The sequence below is a fragment of the Salvelinus alpinus genome, chromosome 5 (genome assembly GCF_045679555.1).
Source record: "Salvelinus alpinus chromosome 5, SLU_Salpinus.1, whole genome shotgun sequence".
Lineage (NCBI taxonomy): Eukaryota > Metazoa > Chordata > Actinopteri > Salmoniformes > Salmonidae > Salvelinus > Salvelinus alpinus.
The window spans coordinates 46,242,249-46,264,376 of NC_092090.1; the positions used below are offsets into that span (position 1 = coordinate 46,242,249).

Consider the following 22,128-nt stretch of genomic DNA (forward strand, 5'->3'; position numbering starts at 1 on the left):
ATAACAATGTGGATGGGTGTGAAATTGGCAACGTTGTTGCCATATAACAAAGCCTGTCAGTGATTAAACCCCGACAGGCTCTCTCCTCCCCTTTCATGTGAGCACACGCGCACGGGTGCGCTCGAACACACACACACACACACACACACACACACACACACACACACACACACACACACACACACACACACACACACACACACACACAACATTATGCATGCATGTAAACAAACATATTCACAAACATCCAATTAAAAAATATAGACACATTCTGTAAACCCATTATCTATTTGAGATACATGGAACATCACGCTAAGACATCACATCAAAAATCCCCTCACCTTTTCCAATACCCCCTTGTGTCACCCCACTGCAGAAAATGCCTTAGTAGAGGAGTGCTCTGCACTTCCAGAGTCTCCCTGATCAGATGAGGAGCCCCTTTATCACTCTCATATCCTCCAGTGTGTGTGTGTATGTGTGTGTGCTGCTTACACAGCCTCACAGACAGCAGCAGCAGGTTGATACACACAAAGACAGTGAACGCTTCCTGGTGCAGAGCCCTTTTGAAGAACTTTGAGCATTCCTCTCCTACAGCACAGTCTCCTCCTATACAGAGGTAAGGACACCTTGAATGAAGGGTTACTGCAGTATAGAGGGGGTTACTTTTTGTCTCTTGCATGGAGTAGATGTTGTGCATTTTACAGTCCTGTCGCGTCTAAGCAACATGCATTGTTTGTCTGCACCGATCTACAGCAACATCAATATGGAATCCGGACGGGGTGCCAAACACTGCTGAGTATATAGGAATGTATCATTTAATCTATCATGTACCACTCTTTATCTCAGGGAGGTGAGAGGATTGCTGTAGGCTTGAGATTGTGGTTTATTAGTTGACTCCGGATACAATGCTCTCTGCCTATGTACATCTCCTGCTGTACTCTCAATTTCACTTCCTTTGTTCATTTTTGAGTGTTTCCAATGCATAGACCAGAAGAAGGGAATAACATCTTGCAGGAGGATGCGTGGGCATGGTATATAGAATATTATAAACTGGGTGGTTCGAGCCCTGAATGCTGTTTGGCTGACAGCCATGTTATATCAGACCGTATACCACGGGTATAACAAAACATGTATTTTTACTGCTCTAATTACATTGGTAACCAGTTTATAATAGCAATAGGGCACCTCGAGGGTTTGTGGTATATTGCCAATATACCGTGGCTAAGGGCTGTATCCAGGCACTCTGCGTTGCGTCGTGCTTAAGAACAGCCCTTAGCACTGGTATATTGGCCATATACCACACCCCCTTGTGCCTTATTGCTTAATTAATCTACAGTACATGGAGAACGCTAACAAAGAAAAGCATCTCCATCTCCCACCCAATCCCAGGTTCAGGTTGATCTGTCAACAGCAGTGGGAGGTATAGAGAAGAAAGGAGATGATAAAACACAGAGGGGGATTTAATCTTAACCAATTCCAATTGGTACATAAAAGCAGGAAGGAACATGAAGACAAATGCAAACTCGGTCAGGCAGGTGTCCTAGTTAGAGGGAGTTGATGTTTTCATTTTTTTCTTCAAAATGTGAGTGGGAGGATTACAGGCTCAGTCATACACATATTCAGCAGAGTTGTCACTATAGCTAACTATCTAGATCTCTGGTTTGAACCACAAAAGTTTACAATACAAAACAAGACCTAAAAAATAATCACACAGAGGGAATATCAATGTCATGATGGTATTTTATTTTTTATTACTAATATTAAATCTTCCTAATTTAAAAATGTTCCAATGCAACTAATCTTGCCCTACTGCAGAGGTTTATGATACTGTAGGATATAGGGATCTGAAAGGATAATTGTGTTTAACTGCATTGATTGATGTGTACACGACCAATATAATTGGATTTGATGATAGGGCTGATGGGAGTATCATGTATAATGAGTACCCATGCCATGTTCATCAAGGAAAGAGAGAAGATGGCCTGTCAGTTTCATACTTTGTCCCATGGGCAGTGGTTGTGAAGAGGTCCCTGCAGTCCCCAAACAGTGGCTGTGTTTGATACTCCTTGCTGTGAGTCTGCCTCCGCCCTGCAAATTTTGAGACCCATCTGAAGCCAGTCCATCTATGGACTCGTTTGGGGAGCTGTCAAGTCAACTTCTCAGGGAGCGTCTCTTCTCTTCACACAATTAATATGTGAGATTCTCGCCAGGTGTCTTGCTCCTGTTGGATGGGTGTAGAACGAACACAAACCGTGCTTCGCTGTTAATGGACTGTGTCTTTGTGCTTCTGGGTCGTTACTGCTGTCACATTATAAACGATGGGACTGTGCATCAAGGGCCAGTCCAGGGAAAGCTTTTCCTCTCCGTTTTTTAATCATGGTGGTATGCGCAAAACGTCAAATAGTACAAAATAGTTTCACAGATACAGATTCCTTCTCAAGCCTGACATTTTAAAAAGCTCTTTGCTCTCATTTCCCCCTGTTGCTGGTTCTCTCTCTCCTACCCCTTTTCTCTCGTTTGAGCCAATGATCCCAGATGGTGACAGATCCCTGCCTCGTGTTAAGGCTCCACTTGAGCAGTGAGATGACATCTGGCGAGGATGTGACTAATAAAAGGGACAGAAGCGGCAGGGACCCTTCATATCATCTCAGATACCAGGGTCCTCTGACTGAAGTCTGCACTTTGATATGCATCCACACTCAGGGGCAGATGTACTCAAATTGTCTTAACCATGGGGATGCACTGTCGGAAAAAAAGATCAATGTGATCCCCAATGTCAATGGTGCAAAGATAATTTAAAAAAACATCCTTATTCAAAGCAGAAGTAGGTGATGCTAAGCAGAAATTGACATTTTGGAAATGCAGAGAGAAGGGTGGTGAGTTTATTGAGAGGAAAATCTACAGCCAACACTTAACGTGACATGTTATTGTAAATTTAAGTTAATGTATGCACATCTCCTTTGATAAATGCGCCAACTAAGCAAATGATCTATTGTTCACAGATCAATGACAGGATGATAAGGCTATGGTATCAGCCATGTGTCTGGTGCCTACAGGGTTGTAACTATGGCATAGTGGCGGTACACCGCATTGTCATGTATGATTACATTAATTACCACAGGTAGCTAAAAGAGGGATGCTATTATCCTGGAATTAGGTTTGAGCAGGTCATGTTCAGAGGCTGATCATATGGGAGAGAGGGGACTATTTCACCACATTATGCCTATGACAAAGATTGAGTGGCTCGCTTGAGAGTGCCTCTCATTACCTTTAGGTGTGTGGCAATGATGTTCTTTGAACATGTAAAAACACATTTCGTACATAAGTCTCATGTTAGTTACTATGAAAATGTAAGCTTTTAACTTGTTTTCTCTCTGTTGATTTTCATTATTGTCCTCTGTGCAGTATATCTTGTAAATTGAAATAATAAGTACAGAAGAAAAATAGGAATAAATAATTGAAGCCACTTCTCATATTTCAAAATAGACCCATGGTGGGTTTGAAAACAAACCAAAACATGAGAAGCAACTGAAAAGGGCATTGGATATGATTCCACTGTGTTGCTGTGTGTCTGTTTCATTTAAACCCTGTGTATCATATAACATGAACCTGAAATATGCTGTAGCAACATGATGATGTCTGATTAACATAATCCTATATAAATAACACCCGGATTGCTGTTGGGTATGCTGAGTTATTGCAAACCTAATTATCAAGGCATCATTTTCAAAGCTGTTGATGTTTACCCTTGACTGCAGTGCTATTGCCACGGTTATGTGCTTTTGCAAATTAGTTTGTGCTTGATTACATGTTTTTGTGGGTCAATGCCACATTTTGAGGTTTTTGTAATCCTGTCTCCCTGCATACAAGATTCAGCAGACAAAGCGTTTCCAACTGTGCTTCCGGTGGGTGGGTTTAACTCAAGGTATTATTGGGAGCTATGGAAATATTTGTTCTTGAGCACAATGGATGTTTTGTGTGCAATTCTGCTTGCAAACCTTGGAACTGTAAAGATGACATGCACTGTACTGTATTAAAACATGTACACACTTTATAGGGACACAGAAAATGCATCTGATATCCATGTCTGAAAAGCTGTGGAGACATATGAAACTGTACATGGTAGTGACAAGTGCTTCTTTCATTTTGACCCTAGCAGATGTGGGGGTTATGTCCTCACCCAGGAACAATGGCCCTCTGTGTATTGTTTTCATCCACAGAATCCACAGAGGGATAGAAAAGGGGAAAGAAAAATGTCATAGGACCACCACTATATGAACACTTAAAAGTAGTAGCCTCTGCCTCAGAAAGAAGTAGCAGTAAACCCATCAAACCACATCTGATCTCAGCAAAATATACTATACAGTGCATTCGGGAAGTATTCAGACCCTTTCACTTTTTCCACATTTTGTTACGTTACAGCCTTATTCTAAACTGGATGAAATTGTTTTTTTCTTCTTCTCATCAATCTACACACAATACCCCATAATAACAAAGCAAAAACTGTTTTTGAGAAATGTTAGCAAATATTTAAAAATAAAAAATAAACTGAAATATCCTATTTACATAAGTACTGAGACCCTTTACTCAGTACTTTGTTGAAGCACCTTTGGCAGCGATTACAGTCTCGAGTCTTCTTGGGTATGGCGCTACAAGCTTGGCACACCTGTATTTGGGGAGTTTTTTCCATTCTTCTTTGCAGATCCTCTCAAGTTCTGTCAGAATGGATGGGGAGCGTTGCTGCACAGCTATTATCAGGACTCTCCAGAGATGTTTGATCGGGTTCAAGGACATTCAGAGACTTGTCCCGAAGCCACTCCTGCGTTGTCTTGGCTGTGTGCTTTGGGTCGTTGTTGTCCTGTTGGAAGGTGAACCTTCACCCCGGTCTGAGGTCCTGAGTGCTCTGGAGCAGGTTTTCATCAAGGGTCTCTCTGTACTTTGCTTCGTTCATCTTTCCATCGATCCTGACTAGGCTCCCAGTGCCTGCCGCTGAAAAACATCCACGGCATGATGCTGCCACCACCATGCTTCACCGTAGGGATGGTACCAGGTTTCCTCCAGACGTGACGCTTGGCATTCAGGCCAAAGAGTTCAGTCTTGGTTTCATCAGACCAGAGAATCTTGTTTCTCATGGTCTGAGAGTCTTTAGGTGCCTTTTGGCAAACTCCAAGCGGAGTGGCTTCCATCTGGCCACTCTACCATAAAGCCCTGATTGGTGGAGTGCTGCAGAGATTGTTGTCCATCTGGAAGTTTCTCCCATTTCCACAGAGGAACTCTGGAGCTCTGTCAGAGTGACCATTTGGGTTCTTGGTCACCGGCCTGACCAAGGCCCTTCTACCCCAATTGCTGAGTTTGGCCGGGAGGCCAGCTCTAGGAAGAGCCTTGGTGGTTCCAAAATTCTTCCATTTAAGAATGATGGAGGCCACTGTGTTCTTGGGGACCTTCAATGCTGCAGAAATGTTTTCATACCCTTCCCCAGATCTGTGCCTCAACACAATCCTGTCTCGGAGCTCTAGGGACAATTCCTTCGACCTCATGGCTTGGTTTTTGCTCTGACATGCACTGTCAACTGTGGGACCATATATAGACAGGTGTGTGCCTTTCCAAATTATGTCCAATCAATTGAATTTACCCCAGGTGGACTCCAATCAATTTGTAGAAACATCTCAAGGATGATCAATGGAAACAGGATGCACCTAAGCTCAATTTCAAGTCTCATAGCAAAGGGTCTGAATACTTATGTAAATAAGGTGTTAATATTTCAAATAAGCTGTTGTCACTTTGCTATTAAATGGGTATTGTGTGTAGATTGGCGAGGAGTTAAAAAAAAAAGTAATACATTATAGAATAAGGCAGTAACGTAACAACATATGGAAAAAGTCAAGGGGTCTGAATACTTTCCGAATGCACTGTACAGTATGTTGCACATATGACATATTATATTTGTTGTATAGTATGTGACATTTTACTTGAGTATACTATGAGAATATACTTCCAGAAATGGATTAATTTCATTGCAAATGTACGATAGGCTAATATTTACGTTAAAGTATTATACCTTAACTGAGAGTCTACCTATTGCACTTACCTAAATTAACATTCCACAACGTAGGCCCACTTTTGGATCCATCCACACTCCGGGGATGAGACTATTTGGCCACCATTGGGACTTATTCATTTCTGAGCATTTGTTTGTTATCACCTCCAGCAGATGGCTCAGCGTGGTGGAATGCTTTTCACCAACAGCATTAAAGTGAGGAAATGCTGCTCTCTCTAACTTATTTTGGACTCCCGTAGGCCTAGTTATTTCAGAGTGTCCCTAAAAAAAACATGCACACATGCACACACTCAAAATAGATTTCAGAATATTAAATAATTACAAACAAGCTATCAACATCCAAAATAGAAGTGATTATGTATTCTGTTCATATTTGGTTGAATAGAAAAATATATAATTGTAAATTCCTCCAATGTAATTGAAGATGTGATGAATATCTATACAGACAATGTCACATTCACTGTAAGGGCAAGACTCAGCCCTCAGTCAGCATCAAAGGCTTGCTATGTAAATTTATTCACTAGCGATTTATTCGTCTTTGGATGGAAACAGGGATGATGCGCTCATGGAGCATGTTTCAACATGTCACTCTGCATCAACCATAAAGAAATGAGCAACTTCTTTGCAGCAGGCGGGTCAAATGCAGAATGCAGCAAATACTTGAGGCTCTGCTGTCATACAATACTAGAACTGTCGTTCATCGATAGCCTCACAGTCCTTAAAGAGCAGCTGAACACAACAAAAATATTTCTCTCGTTGAAAACGGCTTATGTTGCATCAATATCATTCAGTGTAAAACTGTACTACATACAATGTGTATAGTATACTTTTTATCATAAAGTCAGTATCTTCCAAAACTGAGATTGGCAACAGCTGTTACATTCCTACTTCCATTGGATATTTCACAGGAGATTTCGATCATGACCATTTGCCCACTAACACAGGATGGTAACGCCTAGGGAGATTTGTCATGCACAGAGAACCAGCTGCACTGAGTGTGCTCTATCCAATTGTACGGCAGAACCTACAGACAGTGAGATAGACCTGCCAACATTATGCAGCGCCTCTGACTTGTTTAAATAAAACAACATGTCACCAATGTTATGTTGAAAGAACACCATTGGCTCACAAGCCCTTTATTGAGTGGCCACTTGCTAATGTGTTTGATAGTGATCATTGAGTCTGCCACTGTTTTGGGCAAAAGGAGAATTGAGACGCTGCGCATCCCAACTGCAACTTGTCAATATTCAAAAATTCAAAATCCATTCGCAAGCATCTTGTTTTCTGCCTCAACCTATTTTGTAACATGATTTGCTGTGAAACACTGCCAGACAGATGCACACTCCGGTAATAGATGGTGAGAAAGTTGTAAGAACAAAACGTCCAAAATAATTGATTTATCATAGATTAATTCGGACTATTTTGAGGGCGAAATGTTGCGACCGTGACTCAAGAGGGACAAACAACAATAACTGCCAGGGTACGATATAGCAAACATAACACACCCACATCGAACCACACCCCCAAGACACAAATCTAGTCTTCCTTCCCGAGCAGCAGGAAATCACATGCGGAATCGATGAGTTCAGTCCCCGCAAGGACAAGAACTATGTGTATTGTGTTCATATCAGCCCAAGTGCTGTTTATAAATAGTAATATCAATCCCATGGGATCAAAAAAAATTCTGTTTAATTGCTTTACTGTTTGAAATTTTCAGACTCCCCATGGAATAACCTACTGTATGTTGGTAAAGTAAACTTAAGACATTGCCTGAAACGCCTTCTGACAGGTCCGCTTCTGTTGTGGCTTCACTAATGAAGATGAATGTGTATTGCATCAGCAGCATCTCATTAGACAAATATATGTTTTGAACCTCACCGAAGATAGGGACAAATTAGTACTAGGAAATGACAATGATAGTGAAATCTTCCCGCATTGATTCTAAAAATCTATATTTATTGCAAGCACACACAGACATTTGACACATTATATTTTATTTATTTGTATTTAACCTTTATTTAACTATGATAGGACCAGGTAGACCAGACTTTGTTTACCTTCAATAAAAAAAAAGGACAGTCCGATTAGTGTGACTTTTGTATTTGGGATCAAGCCTCTAAATGGTGCACATAATTATGCTCACTGACTATAATAACTTGCACATAGAGAATGTTAAAACATTTACAAAGATGCAATTATAAAAGAAGGTTCAGGACAGCAGCTTAATTCCTTTCGATGATTGCTGTTGATTGCTGGCGTGTTTCTGAGCAAGCTCTTTTGTCAAAGCACTATCACATTTACAAAGATATTGGGTTCAATATAGTGATGAGACAGGAGAGAATTAAGTCATGATATAATTGATGTTGAGTAAACGGATGACTTCGAGTGAAGCGGAATGTGTGTTTTCTCCAGTTGGTTTGGCACCTCGGGCAGCGGAGTGCAAATATTCTTGTCTATCTTTTTTGTTCCTTCATTAGCTGAGTAAAACGAAAGCCTATGATAATTAGGAACGGATTAATGCTGCTTCTGTTTGGGGTAAACATATTTTCAAAGCAAGTGTCTCAGAGAAGGTTAAATCCTCAATGGATCCAGGTGGTACTGAATCACTAATAACAATCACTTGTTTCTGATTTGACTTCGGAACTGAGCTGGCAAAGCCTTGAGCTATTCGATTGTTGACATACGGTCAATTCAGAGTAGAGTATACCTGTTGTGTATTATATTGAGATTAAGCACCTGACTTTGTTGTGTAATTAACTGGAACAATCTCTTTTCCCAACAGGAAGATGACGATACCAGCTAGCAGTCTCCTGATTGGCCTGATGTGTCAGGTAACCTGCATGTGGGCCTTTGCTCGCCTGCCTGAGGATGCAGAACAGCGGTCTGCCTTCTCAGTGGCACGCACCAGCAGCATGGAGGGTGGACCAAAGATGGTGGTGACCTTTGACAAGGAGTATGTTAACATCGGTGGGGACTTTGATCCAAAGGCAGGCATGTTCCGCTGCCGCATCCCCGGAGCATACTACTTCTCTTTCACAGTGGGGAAATTCCCACGTCGTGACCTGTCAGTCATGCTAATGAAGAACAGGAATGAAGTGCAGGCCATTGTGTATGATGAGAATGCGGGAGAAGAGCGTAAGGTGCAGAGCCAAAGCGCCATGCTGCAGCTGGACTTTGGTGACACAGTCTGGCTCCGCCTTCACGGTGATCCCCGCTATGCCATCTACAGCAACACAGGTCACTACACCACCTTTAACGGCTACCTAATCTACCCTGACACCTACACCTTCCAAGACCCCAAGCACGAGGACCCAACTCGTATGTATGGAAACGAGGCGACTGCCAATGACCACACCCTAACAGACCAAGATGGGCTAGGAGAAAGGGACAACGTAGAGAAGAGAGAGGAGGTAGAGGATGAAGAGGAGGACCAGAGGTCAGCTTTCTCTGTTGGCCGCACTCAGAGCATCGTAGGGGTGGACCAGGGCTTCCCAGAGCACCGTCCTATCGCCTTTGACACAGACTTTGTCAACATTGGCGCTGACTTTAACGTCACCGAAGGTGTATTCACCTGCCGTATTCCAGGAGCCTACTTCTTCTCCTTCAATGCTGGCAAGCTTCCCCACAAAACACTATCAGTCAAGCTGATGAAGAACCACCTGGAGGTGCAGGCCATGATCTACGATGACAGTGACACTGAAAAGGCTCTGCAGAGCCAGAGTCTGATGCTGTCTCTGCGCCGTGGTGATATCGTCTGGCTTTATAGCCACCAGCGCAATGGCTTTGGAGCATACAGCAACCATGCCAAGTATATTACCTTCACTGGATTCCTGGTCTATCCAGAACTCCAAAAACCACCCACCAATCAGCAGCAACAGCAGAGCCGGAAGCCATAAGGGACAGTGTCAAGAACACAGTTGGCTGTGGACGTACTACACTCAATTATTCTATGTCCAGCTAATTCTTTCAATGGGTTTACTTTGTCAAACTCCAACTTGGAGTCTTGAATTGAATGAAGATGTTACTACTTGCTAGCATTTCTGATATTTTCAGGATATGATGTCTCAGTTAATACTTACTTATCTGGATTTTTAACATACCTTTATCAAATGTCTTGAAAGGCATGGTCAAATAATGGGGACACTTGTTTTGTGTCAAAATGAGTATTTTTCCTTCATTTTAGAGTGAGTTTCTGCTGAGGCCAGTGTCTGATCACAATGAAATAAAATGAAATTTTGAACCAAAAAGCATGACCAACCTTTAGAATAAAATGTCCCTTTACCCTGCAGGGCTGTCCATTGGACGAAGACAGACACCATACTCACCCTGGTTGTAGCTTGAAGTCTGAGCACATTCTCACAGAGCACATGCTAGTTTTGGACCTCGGGGCACCAGACTCATAATTTAATTTCTAACTTAGTAGAGTTGAATTAGTTTCCTCAGATGGTCAACGCTGTGGAGAAAATTGAATTGCCTATATCATCCCTTATGATAATCGTGCTGGTTTAATTCACACACCCCAAGAGAGAAAAATGCTGTTCAAATTGTGCCAGACTTCAGCAAATTACAGTCTCAGTTTGAGAGGTCATTTAAACAACATGTAAAAATAGCATATAGTCCAATTGTAATGTTCGTTTTACGCTCCTGCAAATACTGTATTTTGATTCTCCACATCAGTGTTGTGGGCCTATTGGGTTCTCTACACCATCTCTGGGTAGTGTTCCTTTTGAATTAGCGTCTTATCAAAAGGCATAAACACAAAATGTGACACAATGAATAATGAGACAGTATTTCAGCAATAGTTAGTCTCCCAGTTAATAGTCATCTACTATGCGAATAGCAGGTTGATGTTTGTCATGAATCTTGCCCTGGAGGCAGAACTGAGTCATTTGCCCTAGATGGGCCAGCTGCAAAGTCAAAACTGTATTTCTGGTCTTAATTTAAGGTTAGGGCTAGGCATTATGTTTAGCTGTGTAGTTAAGGTTATGTTTAAAATCAGATTTTATGACTTTCTGGCTGTGCCAGCTAGTGACCACTCTGCATAGCTGCCTCCAGAACAAGATTCATGAAGAAAAAAAACTAACCTGCCTGTGACTGCGTTGAGTCAGGCATATACTCACTCCTGTGGTGCTGCCCTTACACAACCTACTTTTGGAGAGCATCCTTCGTCACACTCTTGACTCCCTAATTGTGGCAACTTTTGTACTTTGAGGGTGGAATGACTTTTTCAATACAGCGATTTGAAAAATATTTAAAACTGATGTATAATTTTTCAATTTGTATGCGAAAATTATAGTTTAGCATTTGCTTTGTAGTTCAATTTCAATCATTCTGTGCATGGACTGCAATAGGAAAGAGTCCTCTTGAGTTGAGTGGACCAAATTTGTATAACAGCTTTAATTATATTTAAAAACCACTAGCATGATAACTTGTGAGGGAGTAAGGAACCCACCAAAAGTATTATTTCATAGAGCTCAGTGAGATCAATTTCCAGAGAGATAACAAGCATTATGATTTTTGGAATTGAGTCTTACAGAATATTTTGACTTATAATTTCATGCATGCTGTCATGGAGAATAATCGTCTAACAGCTTTGCAGATCTTTGTGATGAGACCGTATTTCTATCCATATGTGATTTTTGGTAAATAACTTTGTTGTAAGTGGTATGTTGGTGACTTGTGCTTATATCTTTGTCCTTACAAAGGAATGATTGTAAACGAAATAACCTTTTGCCCTGGGTACATTCAACCCATGTGTTAGTACAGTCAGCTTCTTGTTGGCTCCTTGAGATGTTCAAAATACTTCTTATACAATGGATGCTTAGGAACGTGTGAAGCAGAATAAATAAAAGTTTGTGTTTATTTTTCTGTGCTCTTATTGGTAGAAGGCACATCTGTCAGTGAACTTGACCATACCCATAAGGAGAGCTTATATCAGCATGATGCTAATCGACTCGAGACATAGATCGACCTCAATAATACTCAGACATACAAATCATTTTGATCCAATAATAATATTTAAACATGTACAGCATATGTGGTCTTGAGTATAAATCTAAAAATGTCACAATATAACCTGCACCATGGTATCACACTACCACAGAACTGCTTTTTAACATGCACACAGTGCCCTCATTTGGTCTGCTATGGTAAGGCAGGTAAGGTCTGGGTTACCACCATGATTCTACTGTATCTTAGTCACTTCTGCTCTGACGTCGCTCGTCCATATATATAGTCTTAATTTATTCCTACTTAGGTGTGTATATGTGTAATTTGTTATATATTACTGCACTGTCGAAGCTAGAAGCACAAGCATTTCGCTACACCCGCAATAACATCTGCTAATCACGTGTATGTGACCAATAAAATTTGCTTGTACTAGTGCTACAGTTTAAACACACAGTCAAAATGTAATCACTATTCAGCACATCCAACTACTGAAAAAATATCAACACAAACAAATGTTTACCTTTTGTTTTTATTTACATAAATACTTGAGTGGGCTCAAGTGGGACATGAGTCCATCAACAGTACAGAAATATTAAATATAGGTGTGGGGATTTTATCTCTGGGGTAGATGGTTACTTGTCAGCTGGCTTATCCCCAGCTGGCAGCTCAGGTGCCTTGGCCTCACGGTGGGCTGGGAACACCTCCCAAGGGCTGTTCAGGTCAAACTTACGAAACTCCTGTGAGAGCTCCACAGGCTCTGCCACCACACGCTTCACCTCATCATCATAACGCACCTGAGATGTACCAGATGAACAGAATGAACAACATGGTAGATACCAGTGGAGGCTGATGAGGGGAGGACGGCTCATAATAATAGCTGGAATAGAGCGAATGGAAATGGCATCAACCCTATGGAATCCATACGTTAAATGGCATCAACCCTATGGAATCCATACGTTTGATACCATTCCACTCATTCAGCCATTACCACGAGCCCGTCCTCCCCAATTAAGGTGCCACCAACCTCCCGTGGTAGATACAATACTGAAGTATTGTGAAGTCACATGTACAGATCTTAGGATAGGATTAAGTTATACATTTGGCCTTTAATGTATGTGCACTACATGGGACATTTCTCAGCATTCTTATCTGACCTTACCTCCACAAATCCAGACAGTGGGAAGTCCTTCCTAAATGGATGCCCCTCAAACCCATAATCTGTCAGAATACGTCTCAGGTCAGGGTGGTTGGCGAAGAAAACTCCATACATGTCCCACACCTAATGACACAAGCACAAAACAAATACTTTCATAGTATTGGAAAGGGAGTGTATATTACCGAAAACCTTCTAAGTTTACCAGTAAACTACCAGAATTTTGGTAACATTCAAGTTTTTATTTTTGTGACTTTAAAATGGCCTTTTTGGGTACTTCAGATTATCCAGGTGTCTGTAGTTCTCTGGCCCTGTGTGGACTTATAACATATAAAATAATCAAAACATATTGTTAAATAAAAAAATCGAATGACAAAGCTGTAAAACATTATCCTAAATATAAACCATCAATTTAGTGAATATCATTGTTGTTTAATATACAGTTGAAGACAGAAGTTTACATACACCTTAACCAAATACATTTAAACTCAGTTTCACAATTACTGACAGGGAATTTTTACTTGAAATAAATGTCTTAGGTCAGTTAGGATCACCACTTTATTTTAAGAATGTGAAATGTCAGAATAATAGAGAGAATTATTTATTTCAGCTTTTATTTCTTTCATCACATTCCCAGTGGGTCAGAAGTTTACATACACTCAATTAGTATTTGGTAGCATTGCCTTGAAATGGTTTAACTTGGGTCAAATGTTCGACAAGCTTCCCACAATAAATTGGGTGAATGTTGGCCCATTCCTCCTGACAGAGCTGGTGTAACAGTCAGGTTTGTAGGCCTCCTTGCTCGCACACGCTTTTTCAGTTCTGCCCACAAATGTTCTATAGGATTGAGGTCAGGGCTTTGTGATGGCCACTCCAATACCTTGACCTTAAGCCATTTTGCCACAACTTTGGAAGTATGCTTGGGGTCATTGTCCATTTGGAAGACCCATTTGCGACCGAGCTTTAACTTCCTGACTGACTTCTTGAGATGTTGCTTCAATACATCCACATAATTTTCCATCCTCATGAAGCCATCTATTTTGTGAAGTGCACCAGTCCCTCCTGCAGCAAGGCGCCCCCACAACGTGATGCTGCCACCCCCGTGCTTCAGGGTCGGGATGGTGTTCTTTGACTTGCAAGCCTCCCCCTTTTTCCTCCAAACATAACAATGGTCATTATGGCCAAACAGTTCTATTTTTGTTTCATCAGACCAGAGGACATTTCTCCAAAAAGTACGATCTTTGTCCCCATGTGCAGTTGCAAACCGTAGTCTGGCTTTTTTATGGCGGTTTTGGAGCAGTGGCTTTTTCCTTGCTGAGCGGCCTTTCAGGTTATGTCGATATAGGACTCGTTTTACTGTGGATACAGATACTTTTGTACCCGTTTCCTCCAGCATCTTCACAATGTCCTTTGCTGTTGTTCTGGGATTGATTTGCACATTTCGCACCAAAGTACGTTCATCTCTAGGAGACAGAACGCGTCTCCTTCCTGAGCGGTGTGGCGGCTGCGTGATCCCATGGTGTTTATACTTGCGTACTATTGTTTGTACAGATGAATGAGGTACCTTCAGGCGTTTGGAAATTGCTCCCAAGGATGAACCAGACTTGCAGAGGTCTACAATTTCTATTCTGAGGTGTTGGCTGATTTCTTTTGATTTCCCCATGATGTCAAGCAAAGAGGCACTGAGTTTGAAGGTAGGCCTTGAAATACATCCACAGGTACACCTCCAATTGACTCCAATGATGTCAATTAGCCTATCAAAAGCTTCTAAAGCCATGACACCATTTTCTGGAATTTTCCAAGCTATTTACAGGCACAGTCAACTTAGTGTATGTAAACTTCTGACCCACTGGAATTGTGATACGGTGAATTATAAGTTAAATAATCTGTCTGTAAACAATTGTTGGAAAAATGACTTGTGTCATGCAGAAAGTAGATTTCCTAACCGACTTTCCAAAACTATAGTTTGTGAACAAGAAATTTGTGGAGTGGTTGAAAAATGAGTTTTAATGACTTCAACCTAAGTGTATGTAAACTTCTGACGTCGACTATGGGTTTCAGCATGAATTATCCTTTATATCCCCCCCCCACACACATTTATTTTACTATGTCAATATGTCTTTGTTATTCATATTTTGTCACCAAACTGGTGGCAGTTGTGAAAAAAGTCAATTGGAAAAGTTGCAGAGTTAATTGAAAATAATGCCTTTGTTGATCAGATGCTTTTTTTCCCATTAATTAGGATATGTTCTCTTGAACCATATCATGTCTCCACTAGAAAATCTTGGAGAAAATAGACAGATGTAAAAAATGTATACTATATTAATATATATTTTTCAAATGTATAAATTACCAAAGTTAAAATAGATTGCCATAGATCACCTGTTAATTACCGGTAACTTTGGTAAATTACTGCTAGCTTGGCAAACCTATCCTTTCATTAGAATTTGCCTTTGGCAGGCATAATATAAATCCTGAGCTGCCAACACAAAAATGTTACATTGAAATCTTAGAATCCTTCAAGCAAAGCATTCTTACGATGTAACTGTCAGGCTTACCTCCCTCTCGTACCAGTTGGCTGCGTTGTGGACAGACACAGAGGAGTCTACTGGGGTGAGCTCGTCGGTGTAGGTCTTCAAACGGATCCGGGAGTTGTAGCGCAGGGAGAGCAGGTTGTACACAATCTATTCGCCAAAGAAAACAGACTTAGACATAAAAACGTCACCTCTGATTAGATCAGGGTTCCTCGAAGCAATCTGGTTAAATTCTAGGTTTGTGCCTGAACACATGTTAATAACCACAAAAATAACAAAGCACTGTCATGAAGAGAGAGGTATACTATTGGAACAGCAGCCTGGGGGGTATGGACGAAATAGTACCTCAAAGCGATTCTGGCGAGTGGGAATGTCAACTGCAGTAAGGTCAATCATGTTTCGGAACTGAGCGTTGCTGTGGTCTCTCAGAAAGGTCAACACAGGGATGACCCCGTCAGGATGGATCATCACCTCCAACTCATTGTAACACGTCACCTGAAGATATAACATGCATCCTTGTGAAGCTCATATGGCTTCAAAATGACATAAAAAGCTTGCCGTTTGGTATAGCTAATTGTTAGGTAAATAAAGATTAAAATGACTTTAGTGGTCAAGGTCCAAACAAAATTAACCGCTTTTAACGCAACCCCTCTGAAATATACACATACACACAGGTTTTGGAGAGGTGCGGGGGCTGCCACAATGGGCACCCGGGGACTTGTTGTTGTGAGGTGTTAAGTGCCTTGCTCAAGGGCACAATGGATTTCAAATCTAGGATTTGATACAAGAAACCTTCCGGTTGCCAGCTTAATTCCCAAGTGTGGGCTCCTTTCTAACCTTATGTGTATGTTCCCCATGTTTGAGATGCACCATATGCATTTAGGATTTATAGCATAGTTTCCCTTAAGGGTTGCTCAACATTGTATAATTGTGTGGCTGTCGTTGTGTTAAAGCTGACCATTCATTATAGCAGTTGGTGCAATTACATTATCTTACCTGGACTTGCTGCACATATTTAGGAAGCATTTCAGCAACATATTCTCCAAAAACTGCAAGTTGGGTATGGGTGACCGCATCCTTGGGTCTAACAGTGGCTACACAGAGATAGGCACATGAAATAGTTTTTTTTTTAAAGGATGAGGCAATACAATTATTGTTGCACTCAATCATCTATTGTATTCAGTGTTGCAAAGATCACGGACTAAATTTAAACCTAAATGATTAGAGAATTATACTACATTGGGGATGGACTAGGACTTTGCGGGTTCAACATACTGATGATGATTATCTACAATGTACACCATAAAGACAAATGCCACGGGCTGGGTGAATTCTACTAGACACTGGTATACTCACGTTTTGTTTCAGTAGTCTCGGATCTCGCTTGCATGAGACATGGGCTTCGATTGGCAACTGTAACATAAAATAACATTACGTACTCAATGGCTAACTAATGTTAAAACGGGTTGGATTACCAGCATGGTCCGCTCCTCTGAGCTAGTTGACTGCTCGCTAACTAGGGGCTAAGTGACTAACACTTTCACGTTACTTGACTCAGTTATGGCTACATAACACTGTAATAACAAGGTTATAGCTAGCTAATAGATACATTACATGAGTTGGTCCCCCATTTTCTGCTATAACAGCTTCCACTCTTCTGGGAAGGCTTTCCACTAGATGTTGGAACATTTCTGTGGGGACTTGCTTTCATTCAGCCACAAGAGCATTAGTGAGGTCGGGCACTGATGTTGGGCGATTAGGCATTGCTCGCAGTCAGCGTTCCAATTCAGCCCAAAGGTGTTCTATAGGGTTGAGGTCAGGGCTCTGTGCAGGCCAGTCAAGTACTTCCACACCGATCTCGACAAACCATTTATTTGTGGACCTCGCTTTGTTCATAGGAACATTGTCATGCTGAAACAGGAAAGGGCCTTCCCAAAGCTGGGAGTACCGAATCATCTAGAATGTCGTATGCTGCAGCATTAAGATTTCCCTTCACTGGAACTAAGGGGCCTAGCCCGAACCATGAAAAACAGCCCAGACAATTATTCCTCCTCCACCAAACTTTACAGTCGGCACTATGCATTCGGGTAGGTAGTGTTCTCCTGGCATCCACCAAACCCAGATTCGTCCATTGGACTGCCAGATGGTAAAGCATGATTCATCACTCCAGAGAACGCGTTTCCACTATTCCAGAGTCCAATGGCGGTGAGCTTTACACCACTCCAGCCAACACTTGGCATTGCGCAAGGTGATCTTAGGCTTGTGTGTGGCTGCTCAGCCATGGAAACCCATTTCATGAAGCTCCAGACGAACAGTTCTTGTGCTGACATTGCCTCCAGAGGCAGTTGGACAGACGATTTTTACACACTAGAGCACTCAGTGTTCCAGTTCTGTGAGCTTGTGCGGCCTGCCACTTCACGGCTGAGCCGTTGTTGCTCCTAGAAGTTTCCACTTCACAATAACAACACTTCCAGTTGACCGGGACAGCTCTAGCAGGGCAGACATTTGATGAACTGACAACAGTGCCACGTTGAAAGTCACTGAGCTCTTCAGTAAGGCCATCCTACTGTCAATGTTTGCCTATGATGATTGCATGGCTGTGTGTTCGATTTTATACACCTGTCAGCAACGGCTGTGACCGAAATAGCCAAATCCACAAATTTGAAGGAGTGTCCACATACCATTGTATATATAGTGTATTATAAGCATACATGCCTGTTAGTGTCAAGTTATAAATTGACATGACAATGTGCGTTTCAGGTCGTCTGTTTAAGTCGTACAGCACGTTTAGTAAGCCTCTAGATGCGCAGTGTGACAACTAAAATCCCGACCTGGAACATAACCACTGACTTGCTAGCCAATTTGACGGAAGGTCAAGTGAGAACTGGCTGACTAGATAGCGCGATCTTAACAACAATATAAATGCGTTATCACGCACATTAACTATAAATGAAGACAGCATGTTAGTGCATAGTTAATGCTCGAAATGTACTTACGATTCAAAGTCCTGCTAAAACCTCCGCGAACAAAACGCACTAACGATGCCGCCATATTTGTTCAATGACGTTGTCAATTTTCTTCTTCTGTTTTTTTATAACGCTGGGTAGTTTAAACGCACAGATAGAACGAGACAGATATTCTACCGGATGTAAATGTAAGGCATCCGCTTGACGTTTCCGCTTGAAAACAGGACCAAAACGACGAATGAAAGATAGCGGAAGCGGATAATGAAGTGAATTCTGAATAAAATGTCGGTAGAATCAAGGAGAATTTGCGTATTGTCCTAAATAATGGAAAACGGACCAAAGTAGTGTACAGTGATGATAATGACCCTTCGTATCTAGCAGGAGTACGGGTTGTTAATGAGGAGCTGCTGAGCAGAGTACCGATTTTGAATAAACCATTTGAGTTATCCAAACTGGTGGAGAGTACTGGGTAAAGTGAAGGCTGTAAAGATCACGAGAGGCGGGTCAGAAGGAACGTGTGTTGTGTCTTAACTGATTTGATACATTTGAAGTGTCTGTGTGTCTCTTCCGAGCAGGACACTTCTCAAGGGGGTTATATCTGGCGTATCTTGGGAAATCGATTTTGAAGATATTAAAAATATTCATGGAGTGATTTGAAGCACGTCGGATGAATCGTGTGTTCTTTTGTTTTTTCATATGCAGCCTCTCCCTACTCAAGTGCAGGTATGGTATATTAACTACAGAGTCAGAGCATTTATCCCAAGACCAATGCAGTGTGATCCTTGTAAAGGTTTTTATTATTATTATTTTTTACCCCCTTTTCTCCTCAATCTTCGTGGTATCCAATTGCTAGTAATTACTATCTTGTCTCATCGCTACAACTCCCGTACGGGCTCGGGAGAGACGAAGGTCGAAAGCCATGCGTCCTCCGAAACACAACCCAACCAAGCCGCACTGCTTCTTAACACAGCGCGCCTCCAACCCGGAAGCCAGCCGCACCAATGTGTCGGAGGAAACACCGTGACCCTGGCTCCCTTGGTTAGCGCGCACTGCGCCCGGCCCGCCACAGGAGTCGCTGGTGCGCGATGAGACAAGGATATCCCTACCGGCCAAACCCTCCCTAACCCGGACGACGCTAGGCCAATTGTGCGTCGCCCCACGGACCTCCCGGTCGCGGCCGGCTGCGACAGAGCCTGGGCGCGAACCCAGAGTCTCTGGTGGCGCAGTTAGCGCTGCGATGCAGTGCCCTCGACCACTGCGCCAGTCCTTGTAAAGGTTTTGGTCATGTTTTTTAAATTATTTTTTTCCCACCTTTATTTAACCAGGTAGGCTAGTTGAGAACAAGTTCAAATCAAATCACATTTTATTTGTCACATACACATGGTTAGCAGATGTTAATGCGAGTGTAGCGAAATGCTTGTGCTTCTAGTTCCGACAATGCAGTAATAACCAACGAGTAATCTGACCTAACAATTCCACAACTACTACCTTATACACACACAAGTGTAAAGGGATAAAGAATATGTACATAAAGATATATGAATGAGTGATGGTACAGAACGGCATAGGCAAGATGCAGTAGATGGTATTGAGTACAGTATATACATATGAGATGAGTAATGTATGGTATGTAAACATAAAAGTGCATAGTTTAAAGTGGCTAGTGATACATGTATTACATAAAGATGGCAAGACGCAGTAGATGATATAGAGTACAGTATATACATATACATTATATTAAGTGGCATTGTTTAAAGTGGCTAGTGATACATTTTTTATCAATTTCCATCAATTCCATTATTAAAGTGAGCTGGAGTTGAGTCAGTATGTTGGCAGCAGCCACTCGATGTTAGTGGTGGCTGTTTAACAGTCTGATGGCCTTGAGATAGAAGCTGTTTTTCAGTCTCTCGGTCCCTGCTTTGATGCACCTGTACTGACCTCGCCTTCTGGATGATAGCGGGGTGAACAGGCAGTGGCTCGGGTGGTTGTTGTCCTTGATGATCTTTATGGCCTTCCTGTGACATCGGGTGGTGTAGGTGTCCTGGAGGGCAGGTAGTTTGCCCCCAGTGATGCGTTGTGCAGACCTCACTACCCTCTGGAGAGCCTTACGGTTGTGGGTGGAGCAGTTGACGTACCAGGCGGTGATACAGCCCGACAGGATGCTCTTGATTGTGCATCTGTAGAAGTTTGTGAGTGCTTTTGGTGACAAGCCGAATTTCTTCAGCCTCCTGAGGTTGAAGAGGCGCTGCTGCGCCTTCTTCACAACGCTGTCTGTGTGGGGGGACCAATTCAGTTTGTCCGTGATGTGTACGCCGAGGAACTTAAACTTTTGCTCCCTCTGCTGTTTCCTGAAGTCCACAATCATCTCCTTTGTTTTGTTGACTTTGAGTGTGAGGTTATTTTCCTGACACCACACTCCGAGGGCCCTCACCTCCTCCCTGTAGGCCGTCTTGTCGTTGTTGGTAATCAAGCCTACCACTGTAGTGTCGTCCGCAAACTTGATGATTGAGTTGGAGGCGTGCATGGCCACGCAGTCATGGGTGAACAGGGATTACAGGAGAGGGCTCAGAACGCACCCTTGTGGGGCCCCAGTGTTGAGGATCAGCGGGGTGGAGATGTTGTTACCTACCCTCACAACCTGGGGGCGGCCCGTCAGGAAGTCCAGTACCCAGTTGCACAGGGCGGGGTCGAGACCCAGGGTCTCGAGCTTGATGACGAGTTTGGAGGGTACCATGGTGTTAAATGCTGAGCTGTAGTCGATGAACAGCATTCTCACATAGGTATTCCTCTTGTCCAGATGGGTTAGGGCAGTGTGCAGTGTGGTTGCGATTGCGTCGTCTGTGGATCTATTGGGACGGTAAGCAAATTGGAGTGGGTCTAGGGTGTCAGGTCATGATGACGGAAGTGAGTGCTACTTCCGTTTAGCTCAGCTCGGTAGTCGTTTAGCTCAGTTACCTTAGCTTTCTTGGGAACAGGAACAATGGTGGCCCTCTTGAAGCATGTGGGAACAGCAGACTGGGATAAGGATTGATTGAATATGTCCGTAAACACACCAGCCAGCTGGTCTGCGCATGCTCTGAGGACGCGGCTGGGGATGCCATCTGGGCCTGCAGCCTTGCGAGGGTTAACACGTTTAAATGTTTTACTCACGTCGGCTGCAGTGAAGGAGAGTCCGCAGGTTTTGGTAGCGGGCCGTGTCAGTGTCACTGTATTGTCCTCAAAGCGAGCAAAGAAGTTATTTAGTCTGTCTGGGAGCAAGACATCCTGGTCCGCAACGGGGCTGGTTTTCTTTTTGTAATCCGTGATTGACTGTAGACCCTGCCACATAACACTTGTGTCTGAGCCGTTGATTTGCAACTCTACTTTGTCTCTATACTGACGCTTAGCTTGTTTAATTGCCTTGCAGGAGGGAATAGCTACACTGTTTGTATTCGGTCATGTTTCCGGTCACCTTGCCCTGGTTAAGAG

General features: G+C 42.5%; 2 protein-coding genes across 2 annotated transcripts; one reads left to right on the forward strand and one right to left on the reverse strand.

The window, feature by feature from the left end:
- Positions 1-364: 364 nt before the first annotated feature.
- On the forward strand, positions 365-11,920 carry LOC139575051 (complement C1q tumor necrosis factor-related protein 4-like). Its single transcript, XM_071400005.1, has 2 exons — positions 365-616; positions 8,841-11,920. The coding sequence occupies exons 1-2, from the start codon at positions 474-476 to the stop codon at positions 9,952-9,954; spliced, it is 1,257 nt and encodes a 418-aa protein (XP_071256106.1). The 5' UTR covers positions 365-473; the 3' UTR covers positions 9,955-11,920.
- Positions 11,921-12,518: 598 nt separating this feature from the next.
- On the reverse strand, positions 12,519-19,109 carry LOC139575052 (NADH dehydrogenase [ubiquinone] iron-sulfur protein 3, mitochondrial-like). Its single transcript, XM_071400007.1, has 7 exons — positions 18,691-19,109; positions 17,051-17,107; positions 16,691-16,788; positions 16,040-16,189; positions 15,719-15,844; positions 13,167-13,286; positions 12,519-12,801 (listed from the first exon to the last, which is right to left on the reverse strand). The coding sequence occupies exons 1-7, from the start codon at positions 18,743-18,745 to the stop codon at positions 12,640-12,642; spliced, it is 768 nt and encodes a 255-aa protein (XP_071256108.1). The 5' UTR covers positions 18,746-19,109; the 3' UTR covers positions 12,519-12,639.
- Positions 19,110-22,128: the final 3,019 nt, after the last annotated feature.

Bases quoted from the DNA above. Each gene is read 5' to 3' on its own strand.
- LOC139575051 (XM_071400005.1), top strand. From the start codon at position 474: ATGTGTGTGTGCTGCTTACACAGCCTCACAGACAGCAGCAGCAGGTTG. The intron at 617-8,840 runs GTAAGGACACCT...TTTTCCCAACAG, and splicing joins CAGTCTCCTCCTATACAGAG to GAAGATGACGATACCAGCTA.
- LOC139575052 (XM_071400007.1), bottom strand. From the start codon at position 18,745: ATGGCGGCATCGTTAGTGCGTTTTGTTCGCGGAGGTTTTAGCAGGACT. The intron at 17,108-18,690 runs GTAAGTACATTT...TTTATGTTACAG, and splicing joins TTTTAGCAGGACTTTGAATC to TTGCCAATCGAAGCCCATGT. The intron at 15,845-16,039 runs GTACTATTTCGT...TTTGGCGAATAG, and splicing joins CTCGCCAGAATCGCTTTGAG to ATTGTGTACAACCTGCTCTC.